The sequence below is a fragment of the Pyrus communis genome, chromosome 4 (genome assembly GCF_041283825.1).
Source record: "Pyrus communis isolate YQ-2024b chromosome 4, ASM4128382v1, whole genome shotgun sequence".
In the NCBI taxonomy this organism is placed as follows: domain Eukaryota; kingdom Viridiplantae; phylum Streptophyta; class Magnoliopsida; order Rosales; family Rosaceae; genus Pyrus; species Pyrus communis.
In genome coordinates, this window is record NC_142568.1 from 4,460,722 (window position 1) to 4,481,225 (window position 20,504).

The following is a 20,504-nucleotide window of genomic DNA, read 5'->3' on the forward strand; positions in this document are numbered from 1 at the left end:
TGCATGTTATGTTGTTTTCTTTTCGTTAGTTTTATGGTTTTCTATTTGCAATGGAGTGCGTGCATTTCCTTTTCGGTATCATCTAGTATGCTTCGGAGTGTCCTACACACTGGTATTTTTGGCCTTTAGATCCGCGGTCAAGAATCCAATGACCAAGATCTAATAGCCGAAAATTCAGGTGTATGGTAGACCGGAGCATAGTAGAATGTTTGCTCCCCACGTGAAATCTAAAGTAATAATATATGCCAATCACACAAATGAATGACTTGTCAATGTATATGATCAAAGATTGTATAAGCTCTGTGCTTTCAAAGAAAACATATATGTAAATTGCTGACGAACTGAATCTTCATTCGTTCGTTCATTCAAATCAGGTTTTCTTTTCAACTTCCTAAAAATCGTGACTGTCGCGGAAAAACTTCGACTGTCAATGCATATTACGTCTGCTGGAACTTCCAGCACTTTTAGTCAGTGCTTTCGTAATAGCATGAGTAGCGATTCCAACAGGACAGCAAAAGAGGCAAAGAGAAACTGAATGTCGCGTCTCAATTTCATTGTCCAGTCCATCGCGAAAAACCTGCCTGGAAAAATGAATGCACTGAGTGTTAGAACCGAGAAACTCTTGGACACAGACAGCAAAGTGAGAGGAAGAGAGCTACCTTGCAGCAAAGAGATCAACAACCAATAAGTGAATCCAAGCAGAAGCTAATGTCATCTCGTTCGAGAACATCCTTCCTATACCAGGCAGCTGCAAATAATAGACAGGCAGGAAAGAAAGTTTCATGTAAGAGGTTCATAACTTATCAGAACTGAAAGTATATATGCTAATGCATACCTCAGGAAGCCAGTATTTACTTGCAAAAATCAACTGTAGCGTTTCGGGAGTCCAAGAGAGGTATAGCAGATAAGCATAGAGAACTCCCAGCACAATATACGGTATACTACTTTCCATGGAAATTTTCGTCTGCATTTCAAGTGACTTGAACTAATTAGGTGCATCAGTTTAAGTTCAGCAAATCATGATAAAAAAAGGGATCTTCAACCTACCGAAATAAGAGACGAGGAATTTAAAAGTCACAAAGACTAAATTTGAGATGAAATGTGCCATCAGTACAAGCATGTATGTCAGGGAAAGAGATGTAACGATTTGGGGAAAACACACACTTACACACAGGATTGAACACAATCATATAACAGCTTTCAAATATAAACGAGAATTATGATAATTAATCTACATGTTGAACAAAAATTGATACATTGAAAGAGAACCAGAGGACTGAGATAAATACAGAAACATACTAGTTCAGCTTTAGGTGCCAGAACCATAAGGGCATAGAATGGGAGAACTGCGGTTGTTCCGAAAGTAAAAGCAGTGCTAGCAATTTGAGAACTTGCCAACCCTGAAAAAAAAATAACAACATTAAACTTATTTTATCAGTAATATTTGAAACTAAGCCTACCTCCAGCCGCCCCATCCCCTTATCCTTGCACTAACATGAGGGGCACGACAGCAAACATGTTAAGTATGGATCACAAGAACATGAAATGGCTGAAAATTTTATTACAGGTTAGACAAAACTAATTAAGAAGATTTTCAACTCCTAAAGTTATCAAACCACCGTATGACACTGCTATTAGTAACTATTTATACAAATTATTCCAGGAGTTTCCGATAGAGAGAACAACAAACTTAAAAGGTAGGGGCGAAGTGTTAATATCAGATGTACCCAAATGCCAAAGGCATAAAACTAAAACAAAGAAATCACCAATCAATTAGATGGAAGGGGCTTGTAGAACTGGATGTTGCGGTCTCATGCAACATAGAACAAGTCATATGGGCAATAGATGATGGTTTTGTGTCTGGCTTTGATCTAGTCAGTTAGGCAGGCAACACTCACATTCAGCAGCTCAAACCTGGTGGTCTCTTAGTCACAGATTTTCTCTGTTCATAATACTACTCCTACATTGTTTTGCACATATGGGGCTACTTCAATGTCAGTACTCCCAAAACATGCTACGGACTTTCCAATCTGCGTAGTTTCGTTGGACTTAGGCATAGCATAAGTTACTTGCGCATTTTCATCCCAAAATTTGTACCTCAAAAACCTCTCTGCTAGGACTTCGTTACTAGAAACGTTTTAAGGAATAAACAAGTTACTAACAGGCATAAAACTACTTTCAAACATTGCAAGATACACATAAAGTTATATCAACCACGCAACGTTACAAATGATATTAAGAATAAACGACTAAAAGGAATTAAAGTTGCAGAGGGGGTCACATGAAGCATATACTCCAGAGACTTTTCGAAGCGGAACGAATCTCTCATGCTTTGGTCTCACAGTAACTCTCGAACCTCCGACAAAACTCCAGTTCATGTGTAAGTGAGCTCCCACGGTCACAAGCTGATGACCAAAGAGTTCAGTGTTACTACTTCTGAGCAGAAAAGGGAACCTTTGTTTCCTTCCATCAATACTCCGAGGTCCTACACTCTTCTTAGCGTAGTCAATCTATAAGAAACGAAGTTCAATCGTAAGAGAAGCCCCCAAACCAAACATGTTATGAATTATTTTACAGCAGAAGCACAATATAATTACACGAGCGACCCATCAAGCCGCAGCAGGCAGCAGAAATTAATCATATAAGCAGCCATAAAAGAAGAACAATTATGTAGCTTTAAGGTCAAGAAAAACAACGCTCAGCTGCAGCCAAACTGCAAATCCATGGACAAAACATAACTACTTTCAACCCGATATGCAAGATTAGAGATTACCCATTTCAAGAGAATCATAAATTCATCCAAAACTACCCAAAAAAAAAATAAAAAAGTTCTATAATTTAGGAAGAAAAGATTACAAGAACAAAAAAAGGATACCTTGGAAATGGAAGAGAGTGGAGAGAGGGAAAAGCAGGAAGAGAGGGCCATGTGCTCGTTTTGTTGCGAGAGCAGACAACCCAGGAAGACAACAATAATGGCAGATGCATTTCCTTGGGTTTTATTAGGAAAAGAAAACAAAAGAAAGGAAAACGGAACGTGGGAAGCTGAGTTGAATAATGGAGGTAGAGGAAAGTATGGGTTGGTTTCCACTGAGAGAAGCGCAGGACGGACAGCAAACTTGGGAGAGAGAGAGAAGCAACTACAAAAGGAAAGGCGGCAATAGCAACAGTGGTGGTTCATGTCATACATCAATCAATTTTGTATATTTCTCTTACGCTACACACTTTATTTTTCGGAAGTTATTCGTTTTTTTAATTACGATGTGATTTTATTTTACAAAGATTATATTCACACATCTTAAATTACTTCGTTCATACCTTTTTAACTTTTTAATATTTTTCTATCAACTGTTAATGGTTTGTAGATAATATTAAAATTTTAAAAGAGTGTGGAAGAAGAAGTGATTTGGGATGTGTGAATATAATATCTCTTATTTTAACGTATATAATGTTATAATGATCATTTAGTATTGTTAGTGATATTTTTTCTTATTTGTATATGAGAGGTTGTTTTAGGTTTAATTTTCGTCAAAGACGAATTTAAACTGTATTATTGCTAGTTTGTTAAGAACCTAAGCTCACATCTGTAGATAATATCGTTTATAAAATAAAAAATAAAAAAAACCTTCCACATCATCTTTTTTGAAGTTATTCTTATTATTATTTTAGTGTCCAAGTAAGCAATAAGTGAGATCCATTGTTGCTACATATATATTTAAAGTTGAAATTAATTGGAACTTAACGGATGTGATATTTTTAATAAATTATATACATGTTTGGAATGTTTAAAAAAATTAAGATCAATTTAAAATGATATTAAAAAATTAGAAGATTTTAAGTACTTAATTCTAAATAATAAAGTAATACAATAAATTGATTTTCTAAGAGTAATCGGGGCGCCTGACCAAGAGCCTTCTCGTGTGTATGGATGCGCTCTCATGTCCTCAATTCATTTTCAACTAAGGAGTACGTATATTAACCATTACCCTCCTCTATTAAATAAATAGGTAAATTAACATTCACACGTGCATTTATAAGAATCAAGATTCTCGTCGAATTCTCTTTGTAAGGATTCTAGAGATCTGTGATCATGTCTGTTCATCGTATATCATACGGTTAAAAATTATTTTAATTATTTTAATTTAAAATTAAACACAAATAGTACCTGACAAAAACTGATCGCACAATTTACGATAAACGAATATGATTCACAAATCTCAAGAATTATGAGAGGATCCTGTTGGCATTTATAATCAAGAAAACCTCAAATTAACTCAAATAAGCTGAACAAAAAAACGATGTGTATTAAATTAAGGACCAGTACTCATCATCGACGAATGAGAAAAACACAAAGTACGTAGTTTTCATTTAGGTCCAATTGTAGAGGTTTTCCCAAACGTCGTTCTTTATGCTGTAAGAAAAGAAGCCTTCTTCTGCAACCCGCCACTGGCAATGATTCATGCAACGTTCTTGATCCCTCTTGGCGTCGTATATGTCATGGGAGGTTTGGATCCATTTTCCCTCAGGATTTTTCCACTGAAAGTAGCAATAGAAAAGGGTTGTGTCCAGAGCGTTATTCTCGAATTTGAAGCTGTAAATCTTGCCATAGTCGAGTACATGGTTTTGCAGATCGTCGTCCCCGGACTTGCAATGAACTTCGATTTTAGCCTTCGAAGGGTCCATAACGTTTTGTATCTCGAGAAGGACCTCCCCGGCCAGCCATGCCGAGACCGGACGTGAAGATTGGCCCAGTGTGAGTACCACCACGGCAAAAAGAACGAACATAATACGGCTACTCCCAACCATTGTGTGACCAAACCTAATCGTTAATGCTTCCCGAGAGTGATGATTCTTGTTCATGTTGTATGTTATATATGCACGCACACATATCCGGACTACTCTTTTCCTTTTGGTTGGACATTAACATACCATGTATGGTTTTGGATTGAATCGGGAACATTAATCGGGTAAATTCAGATTTCATGTGTGCAGACTCAAATTTGTCACCGAAAAGTTATTACTTATTACCATGTAAAATTCTGATAAATTTGGGAAAATATATCCGACTGATTCATCCCTTTTCTTGGCATTCCATCCATATGCATCATCGCATGCTTGTTAAATTTTTAAGGTAGGCAATCAAGATTTATTGATTTGTCAATTTGGAGAGTACGAGATATTTAGGGTTTTTCAACCGTTAAATCTTTTGTCAAAAACACAAAAACCATAGAATTTCTCGTGACAGTTTCTCTCATTTAGTTTAAGGCTTATTTTTTGCTACACTCTCTAGAACTCGATTTCAATCCCACTTTGCCTTTTAAAACTCAAAAGTCATCAACTTACTCTCTGAAACTCGATTTTGATTCCACTTTGCCTCTTAAAACTCAAAAGTCGTCAGCTTACTCCTTGAAACTCGATTTTGATCCTGCTTTACTTCATGAAATCCAAAACTCATCACTTTACTCCTTGAAACTCAAAATTCGCTCAAAATTGTCTTTTTTTTTTAATTTTTATTTTCTATTTTTTAAAATAAATTCATCCATTCAAATTTTATAATTGGTAATATGTCAAATCACCCTTGAAATAATGAACAGTAAAAGAAAAAAAATATATATCTTTCTCTCTTCACCAGCCACATCCATTGAGAACACAAAAAATAACGAAATCAGTGGAACTTTGGTAAGATTGTTGGAGATGGAGCGAGAAGAGATGAATGTATGGATAACAACTAGAGAGAGATGGGAGAGAGAGGTCGGAGGGATGAAACCTAGGAATTGTTTTTGCTATTTTTTCTACTTTTCTTTTAATTTTTTAATATGTTATACAATGCTTACAAATTAATTATTATTATTTTTTTTTCAATCTAAACGAACTATTATGGCATGGAGTAAATCATAAAACCAAGCCAAAGTAAACTGAATATTGAGTTTCAAAAAGTAAAGCAATAACTTTTTGAGTTTTACAAGGCAAAGAGAGATCGACATCAAGTTCCGGAAAGCAAAATAATGACTTTTGAGTTCTAAGGAGCAAAGTAGCAACTTTCGAGTTTCAGAAGACAAAATGAGATCGAAATCAAGTTCCAGAGAGCACGGCTAAAAATAAACCTTAGTTTTTCAATCATCATCCTTCTGTAAGCCCCAGAACACTGGATGCTTTTATGGGAGGTGGATTGTCTACCCTCCCATTTCCATACTCTTCCCATGCTCTCTTGTGATGTGTGGTTACAGTTAAGTCACGTCAACATTTTATATTAATTTTTTATAGAATAATAAAACAAAAAGTAATAGGAATATAAAATGTTGACGTAACTTAACTGTAACCACACAAACAAAAGAGCATGGAAAGAGTAGGAAAATGAGAGGGCTAACGGGTGTTTTGAAAAGACATCTCAGAAATTCCAGGAGGCCGATAAACAAACTTGTCAAACGTCTTTTCGGACCCAAAACAAAGAAACAACCTACAAATCTACAGTTAAAAACATTAATCCGACTTCCCCAATCAAGTAAAAGTCGCCAACACCAAAAATGGCTAGAAATTTTCCATCATATGGATGGTGCTTTACAATCAATCACAAAGAAACTACTACCGAGGTGACTTTCCTTATGTCCGAACGCAGATAGCAGCTCTCTCCCCTTTCATCAACATACCACTTTCATTCCGTTTCTTTTCTTTTTTTTTTTTTTTTCTTCTGAACACTAGTCGATTAGTAAATATAAAAACTACAAGGAACTAAATTAAACACTATCCTTTCTAAACGATTGCCTCTCATGTAGCAATCTCATCAACCTCGGAATTAAATACAAAACTTGGAAATGTGGTAGTAATATCCCTGCATTCAGTCAAGAATAGAAAGATTTCAAAACTAGTGAATTTTTTACCAAACAACGACTTCTATGCATGAGATAGAAAAAAACCGTTCCATACCGAAGATAGGGGAGGGTCATGATCTTTAACAATGACGGATTCTTTGAGACAAAATTATTCCATTCATACTTGTCTATCTTCCCGTCTTGATTTACATCAGCTTCCAAGAAAGTCTGTCCACAAACATGAGAATCTAATAAATTTGTGATGCCAAATGGAAAAATTGGAAGAAAAAACATTGACAACTCTAAAAGGATGACTCTAAAATGTGTTTACTGTGAATCTCCACAAAATGCACCGAAATTGGTGTATAATATTTAGCGGATAAACAATCTGGAAGGCTTTGATGAGTTTCAAAAGACAAATGTATACACTTCTGTGTCACCTGAGGTGGTCAGGCATTTCATCGACGACAAATGACAACATACCTTATCGAGAATTATCTCAATGGTCTCATCAGCCAGCTTCATTTCAGATTCACAAAGAAGTGCAATTAACATTTGTTTGACCTGCCAAAACCAAAAACAATGAAGATGCATACAGGGAGGTTTAATATTATCGTAGGTGAATAGATTGCATTACCGTAGTGGAAAAGTGTTATAAGGGGAAAACACGTGAAAAGAAAAATTACAAAGACACTCAAAAACTTTAAAAGATCTGAAAATCTATATGGGAAGAAATTTAGCAGATTTGCGTATATTCATAAGGAGTTTCAGAATATGGAAGTGAAGTGGTACAAATTATAGTATATGCTCAAACATTTCCAGTGTATTATTCTCTTTTGGCTCAGATCTTTTTGCTCATATTCTCAGAGCTATAAAAAGAAAGAAAAAAAAATCAAAGAGTTTACAAGCTGCTGAAAATTTTGACATCCATTTTGTGAGAATTCTAACAAATTATCTGTCGATATCCTCATCCTTCTTCTGGTGTTTAATAAGATTAGCTTAATATAGTTTAATTTTCTAACCCATGCGTGCTGCTCAATCACCCCTGCAATAGTGTAATGTGTTGTAGTTTCACTCAATGAATGACAGAAAGATACTGATTACAGTCCCACTTCCTATGGGAACACAACTTTTAACCAGCCCTGCAATTCTGATTGTTTTATATCCTAACCCACTTCGGCATACCCAGATGAAGCATACAATGTAAAGAAAGGGGGAAAAAAAAGACGAAGATAAACACCAATATACCTCTTGGCGCTCAATAAAGCCCGTGCTATCCAAATCATAAAGCTTGAATGAAACTGCAACACAACATAAAAATACAAACTTTAGAATATAGTACAGGCATTAGAGGTTCTGTGGTAAATAAAGGAACTCTGTTCTTTGAAATACATTTAAGATATCTATGTGTTCATTCAACTTACAGTCAATCTTGTCTTCTAGTGAGGCATTGGGATGGAAAACATTGAGTGATCTCACAAAGTCGGTGAAGTCAATCACACCCTTCCGTTTAACATCAAACATATCAAATATCTGCATATAGAGTTGGTTCAAGAACAAAAGTCAAAACTTGAACCAAAACAGAAATTTAGAGAGAAAATGGTTAGATTCACCAGGTCATGTCATGATTCAGTGAAATATAGGAATTGAATACCTCCAATTACTCTAAATTTAAATTACATCTAGTTATTAATTTAGGCGGATGAAACTCATTTAACAACTGATGCACCTGCATAAAGTTAATTTGTTCACCACAATACAGAATGTGGACAAATAGATTGAGCATAAGTCAACAACCTATGCATAGCTGAAAGTTAAATTACTATCAGTCATCTAATGCATGAACTGTTAAAAAGTACACAAATTTCGAGAAATTAGTTTTATATGTTTCTGGAATATACTTAACAGCATGATTTCTATGTTTATACATACAGCATAATCTGCACACAATAAAAAACTACACTAATAATTAAAACTATAGATACATACCCGATTTGCAAAGAGATTTTCTTTCTTTCTATTCTTGAAAATGGCTAGCTGAAATTCTTCCTGCATATTCACCAAGAACACTCAAATGTCACATTTTCCTAACAAATATTTGCATATAAAGTTTGTAGTATTACGTTAGTAAATAAACGTTTATCAAAAACTTTTGACCAGACAGTATAAATAAATACAAATATTTTTTATGTATAAATATAATTGTAAACTGATTTTAAATATATATATTTGGAACCAAACTGTAAAAGCGAACCATCCTGTTACAACATGTAATACACTAACCAATACAGTTTAACACCGTTGAAACTTTCGATTGTAAAATGTTGTTAACATTAACTGTGATACAAACATTAGAAATCCAAGTCCTTTTCACTTTAATCAAAACTTGAAGTTCTACAATAAAGAAGGCTGGGAGAGAATTAGCATGATGGTTGCAAGAAGGTACATACCTTGTTTATCAACCCATCATCAATCACAGAACTGCTGATACTCTTATATAACTCAAAGAGTGCTTCAACTTCACTAACAGTAACTGGGGAACAAAACGAAAGCGTTAAACTGGTTTGAGAATGAAAGAGTAAGTTTGTGCATGTGCTTGAGAGAGAAAAGAGATGAAATGATCGGTTTAATTATATTATTATGTCAAAATATATTGTAGACAAATGCCTTGATTATCTTTTGAGGCCATAACCAATTAATTGAGGTAGAATATAAAGGTTCACATAGGAAACAAAGCCTAATGCCAGCAATTGAAACTCAGGAAGTAACATGAGATCAAGTGGTCTTATATTTTAGACACAAAAGATAAATATAATCGCTGAGAGAAACGAAACAAGGAGAAGAACCTATAAAACAAAAGGTCAAGATTAATAAACTGTGTACAGGGCCTTCATTGACAACCAAAAGATTACAACAAACTACGGGGCGTAAACACATGGTCATCATCGTTCAAAAGGAGAATGCAAAAAACACTAACAAGAAAGAGAACATTGAACAACTTACAAGCCGTTTGCGAAGCAAGACTCACGGGATCCTCGTGTCCAGGAAACTGCCGCCTTGCCTTAGAACTAAAGCAACCCATTTAGAGTATCTACCAACACCAAACTTCAACTCACCCTCCCCTCCCCAGGCCTTATGCCTCCTTTGAACCTAAAAAATGGAGACAACGGAACAGCACATTAGTGATCAAGGCAAAGGAGTAACTTAGAATATATCACCAAACCAGCCTGGAATAACACATGGTAAATCTTATCCCATAATTATCTTGATTTGTAGCTGTAATTGGTAAAAATCTATTGCATAAATGCACGAGGAGTAATTAGAACCATCTTTCAACTTGTTCAAAGAAAAAAACACAGTCAAGATGAACTCAATCGTAACAGACATTCAATACCTTTTAAAACAAATTAATTTTTAAATGTTTGCCAAATTGATTACAGTGAAAATAATAGGAAGTTTGGAATTGCTTTTGCATGCAAAGTTCAATGAATGTAAGTTCCATTTTTTTTCTCCTTAAATTCCTAAAAGCTAAATCAATAAATCATTTTCCATTTTCCTTTGCAAATACCAACCCAATGAAATAGTTGGATTAAAAACAAAAACATCAATGATTTTCCCAGCAACCAAACAAACAATTTCAGAGAAAAATAGAATAGAGAAACCCAAATCATAAAACCCCCCCAAGATCTTAGAAAAATCAGAACTTTCTCAAAAACACATCATAAAAACCAGAAATAAATTGAACCCACAATGAATAAGCAAAAAGAAGGAAACTTTATAGCACGGTAAAACGGGAAAGAAGGTAAAAACGACTTACCGACCAAGAATTTGGCCGGAAAAGCTTGGCTGCCAATTGTGGAGAGGGAAAAGGTAACGATACAGATTCGGAGAGGCAACGAACTGGAAGGGAGGTAGAAAAGGAGAGATGGGTTACTTCCGAAGAAAAAGAATAGGTAAATCGGACGGCTGAGGTTCAGTTTGATCACGAACGTCTCCGGAAATTCACGCTGATTTGTCTAAATAAAAGCTCTTTCCGAAAGCCAATGCGCGTGAGGGGCTTTTTGATTTTTAAAGAAGGGGACATTCTTCTTGGTAGAAATGAAAGGGATGTTAATTATGAGCTGCATACTTAGTTAAATTTTCGTTAAAAATGAATATGAATTATATAATTACTAGTTTATTATGAGGTTAAGTTTATTTTCCTCACATTTGGTATAAATAATATTGTTTTTTCAAAAGAAAACTAGCATTTGCCTACACACTTTGTGTGTATGAACACATTTTTTTTAGAAAATGAGAAGGAGAGAGGGGGGAGAGAGAGAGAGAGAGAGAAAGAGAACGTGGGGGGAGTGGAAGATTTTTGTTTTTGGGTTTTTTTTATTTTATTTTAAATATTAGATATATTTTAATATCATGTGACATCCCACATCGTCCAGGGGAGTGATTCTTAAATGTATATTCACATCCCTACCTAGCACGAGGCCTTTTGGGAGCTCACTGGCTTCGGGTTCCGTAGGAACTCCGAAGTTAAGCGAGAAGGAGGCTAGAGCAATCCCATGATGGGTGACCCACTGGGAAGTTGCTCGTGAATTCCCAAAAACAAAACCGCGAGGGAATGGTAACCCCAAAGCGGACAATATCGCGTGAATTCCCAAAAACAAAACCGCGAGGGAATGGTAACCCCAAAGCGGACAATATCGTGCTACGGTGGTGGAGCGAGCCCGGGAAGTGATCTGCCCCGGGCCGGGATGTGACAATCATCTGTAGGTGAGGTTTCAATAAAAAACAGTAAAATTTGAACCTGTGAAATTACATTATTGCCCTTTTTTGTGTGATAGAAGACTAAATTGTCTTTTCACCTTTTATTGACAAGGAGGGTTTCATTAATTAATAGAGATCATTTGAGTTAGGTCCTTTAAAAGGGAATTGTTATTAGCAATTTAAAATATAATTCATTAGATGTTGGTCCTGAAAAATCATGATTTCGAAACATAAACCCACATATAATTAAGCATCCAACAAAAACCCAAAAGTCAAATAAACTGCCGCATAAGAATATAAGTAACCTACTAATACAAATTATTTACAATTTTTGCCACACCAACACTTGAAAATTAGCTTCAATCGAGGGCCTTAAAATCTAATTAATCATCCTGACGTTTTTTCTATTTATTTATTTTTAATTTCTACAACAATCTAGTGCATTACTTTAAATAATAACTACATTATTATTTGGTGTAATTATTCTCCTTATATATAATAGTTAAACGTCCCTACTCTACCTATATAAATAATAATATTCTCATGTTTTGTTGGCATTTTCCCTAAATTATGCAAGTAGGTAAATTAATAGAATAGTAGGTAAATTATGCAAGTAGGTAAATTTCAATAATAGTATGTAAATTATGCACACGTGATTTACCTACATTTTTTATGTTAATCAAATATCTAGATTGTATATGTAAATAATTTACCTATAGTTGATTATTTTCTTTTTCTTTGTCCTAAAATTAATTTACCTGCAATTTTTATCTCCTTTAATTTATATATTTTTACTTTGACAACAATTTTTTATATATATTTTAAAGTACAATAACTTACCTATATATAATATGGACACGTTGTAATGGTAAATTGGAATTCAAGAGCCAAACTAACCAACAAATCCCTAAATTTATATGCAAAATATTTTTTTTGTAAAATCATTAATTCTGCCTTACAATTTACATAGAATTAATTGTGTACATTAACATTAAATAAGGGTGTTTTAGGCATCCGAAAATTTTTAAATGGGTAAAGCCAAACATAATTAATGAATTTTCTTATGTGGAGTCTAGTCAATGGATTTTATTTGAGCAAAAAAATTTACGTCGGATTTTATGTGAGTTTCACTTACTCACACTTTCTATTTTTGCACCCCTCCAAGTTCTAGTAGCAGAGTTCCGTATTGATGAGGATTTGTGGCACTTTTCAGTACATATGTTTTCTTATGATGGTATAATCATTATCTTACCTTACTATACTATACCTATGCTCTATATCATGCGTAAAATGGGTCCAGACCCGCCCATCGCGCACTCGTGTACTTAGGCACTTTTAGATTTTAATTTATTCACATTTTATACATTATCACACTTTATGGCTTCGTTACCTTCCTGATGTCTGCCAGCACGGCTCGATTCGGGGTCCTAGTGAACATTCCGGGTCGGGGTGTGTCTCGTGTCACCTCCATAATTTTCTTGATTATTTTTGGCTCCACACTAATAGCATATTATATTTGTTTATTTGCTTAAGTTTTAAAGAGTGTCAAACGCATTATTGTTTGTTCCCATGCATTTGGTATGATGATATGCATAGAAGTATGATTAGTTGATGTCCACTTTGTATAATTATAGCATATAAAACTTTATCTCAGTGACATAAAGTAATTATGCTTGCGCACCCTAGTGCGTGCGAGTTCCATCCCAATCGATTTGTCTTCCCTTAATAAATAACTAGTCATATGTGCACACGTTATACTTGTGTAATTAAATTTGTCTATTATTTGTCATAAAAATATTTATATCACTTCTTAAAAAATAAAATAAAATAAAAAATAAAAAAAACTCGAAAAAAATTTGGGCGTGGAACTTTGAAGAAGGGGGGTTAGGGGGTGGTTTTGAAGTGGGAGAAGTGGGTTTAAAAAATTTAAAAAAAAAAAAAAAAAAAACCCTCGTCCATTTTTTTTTTTTTTAAATAAGATATGTTTATTTGGTTGTGAGGTTCGTGTAAAAAGCAGAAATTTTGAGTGGTATGTAATTACTAAATTGCCAGGCCTTTTAACTTTGTTTATGACACACCCCGACCGAGATCAGGGCGTGCTGGCTACGTCACCTTCGTGTGACGGCCAGCACGCCCTGATCTCGGTCGGTGACGGCCAGCACGCCCTGATCTCGGTCGGGGTGTGTCAGTTTAGCTTTGATGAGAAGGTTAGAATAGTAATATCATGGAGTTTTGTTTGACAAAAAGAGTTTTATTAATAAGCAACTTAAATTATTTAACACACTAACGCTATCATTCTATTAAAAAATAAAACACTTTTGACCGACCAAAAACAAAATATTGTTTGTAAAGTAGTGTTTAATTATCTTAAACTATTAAACTAGGAGCTTTAGCAGTTAAATAATCAATGAGTATGTTTTCAAGCTTATGCTTTCCTTAAATGTCAATTCAAATTTTGTCACCTTTACATTATACGTTTCTAATCTTTATGCCAGTCTACTTTGTCACCTTCACTTTTCAAGCTTATTCCTAGCATGCATTCAAATTCGTTACCTACTTCTACTTTACGTCCGCATTTGCGTTTCTGTTTTGTTTACTTGAGAGAATATGCTACTAGGATCCTCTATAGGCGGTGTCTTTTGTCGGTTGGAGATCCATTGGCTTGCCAATGTCAATGTCTCCTAATCAGTTAGGGCTTCTTTTGTAAAAGAGATTCATATTATGAGGAGATTTTTTTTTTAACAGTTTTGGCATAATATTTTATAATATTGGTACGAAAATTAACGTTAAACTGTGAGGTCAAATAGAGTTCATAGAGAGTCTCACTTTGAGAGAGTTTTCTTAGCATCTTCTTTTGTGATTAAGAAGTCAAACAATGACAACGAATGAGAAGTGTTTGTTAGTTCATGCCGGATTACTAATGGAGTTTTTGAACATTAGTCCTTGCAAAAAATTATAATTATAAAGAAAAAACTTGATGCTAAATTACATATTCAATTTAATTCTTTGAAGTGTACTTTTATTAAAATGTATATTCTATTTTTGTTATTTAAAGTTTATTTTTATTTAACGTCTCCACATTAAAATTTTACTTTTATTAATATGCACATATTAGTTCTTTTAATTATAAATGAACATAAATGAGAAAATATTAAAAGAAATTAGTGACACACAAATATGTGTACATAAATGACTATATCGAAATGTTTGTACCGACATATATTATAATGAAACCTAAATGTATGTACCGAAATGTATTATATTGAATTTAATGGACCTATATATTTATCAATGCACATACCGAAATATATCAAATGAATTAATATATAAAAAAAATTAGTTCACCTAAATGTAGACATCAAAATATATTATGATGAATGAAATGAAATGAAAATGAAATGTAATTAATACATTAAAAATAAAGTAAATTGTAGCAATGGTCCCTTAACTTTAACTCAATTGGAGCAATGGTCCCCTCAACTAAAAATCTATTACCATTGGTCCCTCAACTCATCAAAATGTGCATATATGATCCCTCAACTAAAAATTCATTACCATTGGTGTAATACCTTGAAAATTTAAATATATGAATATGCGGAGAAAAATCGAAAATAAATCTATTTATGGGTATGAAAAGTTAAATTGAGAATGTAACATCCCACTTCGCCCAGGGGAGTGGATCCTATAAGCCTTATATGTATATTCTCATCTTTACCTAACACGAGGCCTTTTGGGACATCACTGGCTTCGGGTTCCATTGGAACTCCGAAGTTAAGTGAATTTGGGCGAGAGCATTCCCAGGATGGGTGACCTATTGGGAAGTTCTCGTATGAGTTCCCAGAAACAAAACCATGAGGGCGTGGTCGGGGCCCAAAGCGGAGAATACCGTGCTATAGTGGAGTCGAGCCCTGTATGTGGTGGGGGTCCGAGCCGAAATGTGACAATTTGGTATCAAAGCCCATCATTGGTCGGCAGTGTGCCGACGAGGACGTCGGACCCCTAAGGGGGGTGGATTGTAACATTCCACATCGCCCAGGGGAGTGGATCATTTATGCCTTATATGTATATTCTCATCTTTACCTAGCACGAGGCCTTTTGGGAGCTCACTGACTTCGGATTCCATCGGAACTCCGAAGTTAAGTGAGTTTGCATGATAGCAATCCCAGGATAGGTGACCCACTCGGAAGTTCTCGTGTAAGTTCCCAGAAACAAAACTGTGAGGGAGTGGTCGGGGCCCAAAGCGGACAATATCATGCTACGGTAGTGGAGTGAGCCCGGGATGTGGTGGACCCCGGCCCGGGATGTGACAATTTGGTATCATAGCCAATCCTTGGCCGGATGTGTGCCAACGAGGACGTCGGGCCCCTAAAGGGGGTGGATTGTAACATCCCACATCGCCCAGGGGAGTGGATCCTGTAAGCCTTATATGTATATTCTCATCTTTACTTAACACGAGACCTTTTGGGAGCTCACTGGCTTGGGGTTCGACCAGAACTCCGAAGTTAAGTGAGTTCGGGCAAGAGAATTCCTAGGATGAGCGACTTACTGGGAAGTTCTCGTATAAGTTCTCAGAAACAAACCGTGAGGGCGTGGTCGGAGCCCAAAGCAGACAATATCGTGCTATGGTAGAGTCGAGCCCGGGATGTTATGGGGACTTGGGCCGGGATGTGACAGAGAACTTTTAAAGTTTTGTTTCCAGAAATTATTATAATTTACATATTTGTATTATTGAGATTTTATATTATTTTTTGAGGATTTATATTACTTTATTTGAATTTAGATTTTAATTAAACTAGTTACGAAGAATGAAGTTTGGAAATTAATTATTTAAAATTTGTAGACCATTCGAGGTCACAATTTATATTTTTGACTAGAGATTGATCTCACGAATGCGTAGGCACAAACCGTTCATGAAACGAAGTTATAACGAAAGAATTATTAACGTTTAAAGTTGGGGACATTTTTGTAATTTTGGCTTGATCTAGAAGGCTCCAGGTTTCAGAAGCCATTATCTCTGATGACACATGGACGGCTGAGATGAAAAGAAAAGAAAAGAAAGGAGAGAAAGGATGGGGGGGGGGGGAGGACGAAATAGAAACGGAAGAAATGAAGGGAAATGAGGGGGAAAATGAGGGGAACCGGACGCCCCTTCGACTCGGTTCTATTGTTCCAACCCGACCCGTCCTTCTTCACCTCCTCCAATGGTTTTTCATTGGTTTTTTCGGGCGAACTATGTTACCAAACCACCTGAAAAATGTTCCATGACCTTCCCTCTACCTATTCCACCATAAATTAGATGAAGATTGGCCTTGAAATTGGGCAAACTACACCGTGGGTGCGTGAGTTCATAGGTGTCGATCCACCAAATCTGAAACAAATTCCTTCAATCACCACCAGATATAGCATCCTCTTGAGGCTTGGAACAAAGCCCAAACAAGTTTGGGGGCGGCGGATTTGTTAAGGAGTTGAATTGAGGACACCCAAATTTTAGGGTTTCGGCGGGTTCATGGCGATTTGAGGCTTTTCCCGACCAAATTGGCCTTGGCCACATTTATGAAACTTGCTCCACTCGAGATCTACATTTCTGTAAAATTTGGTAATTTTTGAAAATTTGGTAATTTTTGAAAATAGTGGACTTTTCTTGCGAGCCAGGGCGGCCGACCGCTACCTACGGCGGCGCGTGGCCAGTGAGCCGATGCCGTCTTTTTAAGCTAATTTGATGTTTTGAAACCAAATTTGATAAGCATTTGGTGTGACTCACTTGTTTGAAGCTAGTTGGTGATTGTTAGTCACTTGTATGAATTTCGAAATTTGATTGAATTTGAACTGGTGAACTACGAATGGCTTGATCCCTGTTCAAGGTATGTAGGCAGTCACGAGAAGTTTGATGTAGCCATAAAATAATTGAGGTTAATTAATCGAAAATAAATCTTTAGTTGGAATTTTGATCTAAGAGGAGAAAATGGTGATAAATTGAAAATATAATCGTATGTGTTGGTAAGAGAATTATGGTTTGATCATGTGTGGGATTAAGGAAATTTAATTAAAGAATCGCGAATAATAGTAGTTAAATAAACAAGAGTTTAGTTTGGGCTTATCACCGATATTACTTCCCGAAATAAATATTTCGGGGCGGGGTTTTACAATTGGCCCTCAACTTTAATCCAACTAGAGAAATGGTCTCTCAACTTTAATCCAATTAGAGCAATGGCCCCTCAACTTTAACCCAATTGTAGCAATGGTCCTTCCAGCATAACTCATTTTGACAAAATTCGGACGAAGTTGACGAAAATGACCATAGCTATACGTTTTGATGAGTTAAGGGATCCTAATTGTAGCAATGTTTCTTCCAACATAACTTATTTTAACAAAATTCTAACGAAATTGATGAAAATGACCATAGCTACACATTTTAATGAGTTGAGGAACCAATGGAAATGAATTTTTAGTTAAGGGACTATTGCTCCAATTTGATTAAAGTTGAGGGACTATTGCTACAATTTACTCTTAAAAATAGGAAATAAAAGAAATAAAATATCAAAATATAATTAATAAATGAGATGATTAAATGTAATAGGGACTCAAATTAGATTTTAATCTTACAGAAAATTATGGTCTAAAATTCATCTTTTTTAAGGATTAAAATAAAATTTTCTAATTACTAATTCACTGACAACCAATGAGCAGTTCTATTGAAAAGATGGGTTGCCTGTACAATCACGTAGAGTAAATACATTAAACAAGGACGAAAGAAGAAACGCTAGAAACTCTTCAATCAGCACACCAACACCTTACATCATAGAAAGAAAATTGGAAGGGCTTTGAATTAACATGTATATTTACTTAGACACGATAAGTTAAAACATGAGTGCACGAAAACACAACAATTCATCATTTTCGGCAATCATAAATTGAAAGGGTATATGAGAAGAGGTGTGTAATTAACATCACAAAAAAATATTATTTGCCTTAATCGGAGGGTTGGATGGTGTTCTATCTCAACCCTTTACACTGATTCTTTTGTAATCACAATATGATAGTGTTTTTTTTTTTTTTTTTTTTTTTTAATGGAGAATAATGATAGAGTTCGTTGTGGGATAAAAAAATGTGGAGACTGTTTGAATATAATTATGATAACATGATTTTTATAATGTGTGAGATTATGTGTGAAGGTATGCCATAATATTGATGTGGCGATATAAACCCAATCGTAGTGGAAATAAGTTAATTAATAATAAAATATATAATTGATTAATTAAATCTAAATAATATATGTCTTATGGAATGTTACTGAAAGGTTAGAACTCTCTATATGTAGATATCAACAGAAAAAGGATGAAAGGGAGAAGGGTTGAGAATCCGTCTATGGAATATAACTCAAAGGTTGTATATCCATTTGGAGAAGATATAACGTGTTCGGTGAAAATGCAACTTCTTCTAAAAGGGTATGAACTCTCTATATGCATTGAAGCCCTTGTCAGAAAAATATATTCCAGCGGATTATCTCTTCCATTGACTCATATCTTCCACACCACATTATGATCGATAAACGACATTGGTTTTCAATCCTTTTCTATATCCGTTTTCTACCAGAGACTTGTAGTAATCTAGGTAGACAAATGGGTTCCTTAGTCCTTCTTCCTTTTTGCATTTTCTTACATGTGTAATGGACAAAGTCATTTTCAATTCTATTTAAAATGGCTAGGGAGGTATTTTGCCTGTCAAATTGAAATGCATGCACATATCCTAACCTAGGGTTTCTTTGCGTTTGCATTTATTTTGAAAGAAATAATAAACACACATTTTTTTTTCAATTTCTCACACATTTTTTGTTTAATTATGTGCATTGTTTTCGTGTGATTTACTTCAACAATTAGAATAGAGAGGGATATGTACAAGGACGAAGCTAGAAAGTTAGTTGACCAGGGGCACACAATTAAGTAGTGGCTGATGCAAAACTCTATTCTCGTTGTGGTGAGGCATTTTGTCAAGCACTTGGCCATACCATTGTGTGCTTAGCGTACATCATTGCCCCTTAGTGTTTTTAATTGTGTCTTTATGTCAATATTGATATAGTCAATAAAACAAAGAGTTCAATCATATATGCATAGGTCCGGGAGCTCCAATTTATAAGACAATTAGGATAAAGGGTTAAAGGGTAAATTTTTTTAGAAAAATGACTAACTTTAAACTTTTCTCAAAAAATGTTGTCACTTATTTAAAAATATAAGGAAAACTAAGGAAAATAACTTGAAAACTTTGAGTTTTAACGATAAGTACAAAATAAAGGGTAAAATGAATAATACCATGATTGACTTTTTTAGTATAAAAATATAATTTTTCGTTAAAATAAACAATAATGGGAACTTTTCGTTAAAGTTCCCAAAAATATATAAGGTTTTCCTCTGTTCTTCTTCGTGAGCTTCCATAACCAACTCTGATAACCAACTCTGGTGGTATTAGATGAGAATCCAGGTTGCACTTAAGATATGTCAATGTTATTTAGTTTTTGTTGAACTTGTCTATTTCACGGAGAAAATTGAAGGAGAGATATTTTGTAAAATTGTTTAGAAATAATTAAATTTTTTCCAACAAAAAAAATTGAGATGGGGCACGTGCTTACTGGCCCTTCATCAGATCCACTACTAGGCCCTTCATCACCTTGCTTACTTGCGGTACTTCCATTTCATTTTTTTCTTCTTTGTAGAATTGTTTCTTTCCTTCACTTTTTATCAAAAGGGAAATCAGTTTTCAAATATCTACAACATATATTTTTATTACATACGATATTATCAACATAATTGGGTAAGGGATTTGGTTAAGTCCCACAATGGATTAACCACAATAATTTAGTTCAAATTCGCCTTTGATGAGAGTAAGACCTATTGTTAACAAGTGAAGAGAAACATTATTTGACCGTAATACTAAGTGAAAACC

At 34.9% G+C, this 20,504-nt stretch overlaps 3 protein-coding genes across 5 annotated transcripts; all 3 read right to left on the bottom strand.

The window, feature by feature from the left end:
• Positions 1-258: 258 nt before the first annotated feature.
• On the bottom strand, positions 259-3,163 carry LOC137722506 (protein ABA DEFICIENT 4, chloroplastic). 2 transcript variants are annotated; one of them, XM_068461521.2, is made up of 6 exons: positions 2,876-3,163; positions 2,282-2,510; positions 1,300-1,400; positions 836-964; positions 660-748; positions 259-581 (listed from the first exon to the last, which is right to left on the bottom strand). In XM_068461521.2, exons 1-6 carry the CDS (start codon positions 2,924-2,926, stop codon positions 428-430), a joined length of 753 nt encoding a protein of 250 aa, XP_068317622.2. In that variant the 5' UTR covers positions 2,927-3,163; the 3' UTR covers positions 259-427. The 2 variants fall into 2 exon arrangements, with proteins under 2 accessions (XP_068317622.2, XP_088548506.1); XM_088692380.1 differs by having other exon boundaries at positions 836-985; positions 2,876-3,125.
• A 1,202-nt stretch (positions 3,164-4,365) lies between these two features.
• On the bottom strand, positions 4,366-4,803 carry LOC148697329 (S-protein homolog 5-like). Its single transcript, XM_088693206.1, has one exon. The coding sequence runs from the start codon at positions 4,801-4,803 to the stop codon at positions 4,366-4,368; it is 438 nt and encodes a 145-aa protein (XP_088549332.1).
• Positions 4,804-6,463: 1,660 nt separating this feature from the next.
• Positions 6,464-10,918, bottom strand: LOC137722496 (calcineurin B-like protein 1). Of its 2 annotated transcripts, none has more exons than XM_068461512.2 (9): positions 10,624-10,918; positions 9,810-9,956; positions 9,257-9,339; positions 8,796-8,855; positions 8,231-8,339; positions 8,055-8,107; positions 7,290-7,370; positions 6,922-7,034; positions 6,464-6,826 (listed from the first exon to the last, which is right to left on the bottom strand). In XM_068461512.2, exons 2-9 carry the CDS (start codon positions 9,886-9,888, stop codon positions 6,763-6,765), a joined length of 642 nt encoding a protein of 213 aa, XP_068317613.1. In that variant the 5' UTR covers positions 9,889-9,956; positions 10,624-10,918; the 3' UTR covers positions 6,464-6,762. The 2 variants fall into 2 exon arrangements, with proteins under 2 accessions (XP_068317613.1, XP_088548507.1); XM_088692381.1 differs by having other exon boundaries at positions 10,628-10,887.
• Positions 10,919-20,504: the final 9,586 nt, after the last annotated feature.

Bases quoted from the DNA above. Each gene is read 5' to 3' on its own strand.
- LOC137722496 (XM_068461512.2), bottom strand. From the start codon at position 9,888: ATGGGTTGCTTTAGTTCTAAGGCAAGGCGGCAGTTTCCTGGACACGAG. The intron at 8,856-9,256 runs GTATGTACCTTC...GTGAATATGCAG, and splicing joins ATGATGGGTTGATAAACAAG to GAAGAATTTCAGCTAGCCAT. The intron at 7,371-8,054 runs GTATATTGGTGT...TGGTTTTGGCAG, and splicing joins GCTTTATTGAGCGCCAAGAG to GTCAAACAAATGTTAATTGC.
- LOC148697329 (XM_088693206.1), bottom strand. From the start codon at position 4,803: ATGGTTGGGAGTAGCCGTATTATGTTCGTTCTTTTTGCCGTGGTGGTA.
- LOC137722506 (XM_088692380.1), bottom strand. From the start codon at position 2,926: ATGGCCCTCTCTTCCTGCTTTTCCCTCTCTCCACTCTCTTCCATTTCC. The intron at 2,511-2,875 runs GTATCCTTTTTT...CGTTTCTTATAG, and splicing joins CACTCTCTTCCATTTCCAAG to ATTGACTACGCTAAGAAGAG. The intron at 582-659 runs GTAGCTCTCTTC...TCATTTTTCCAG, and splicing joins GTTGATCTCTTTGCTGCAAG to GCAGGTTTTTCGCGATGGAC.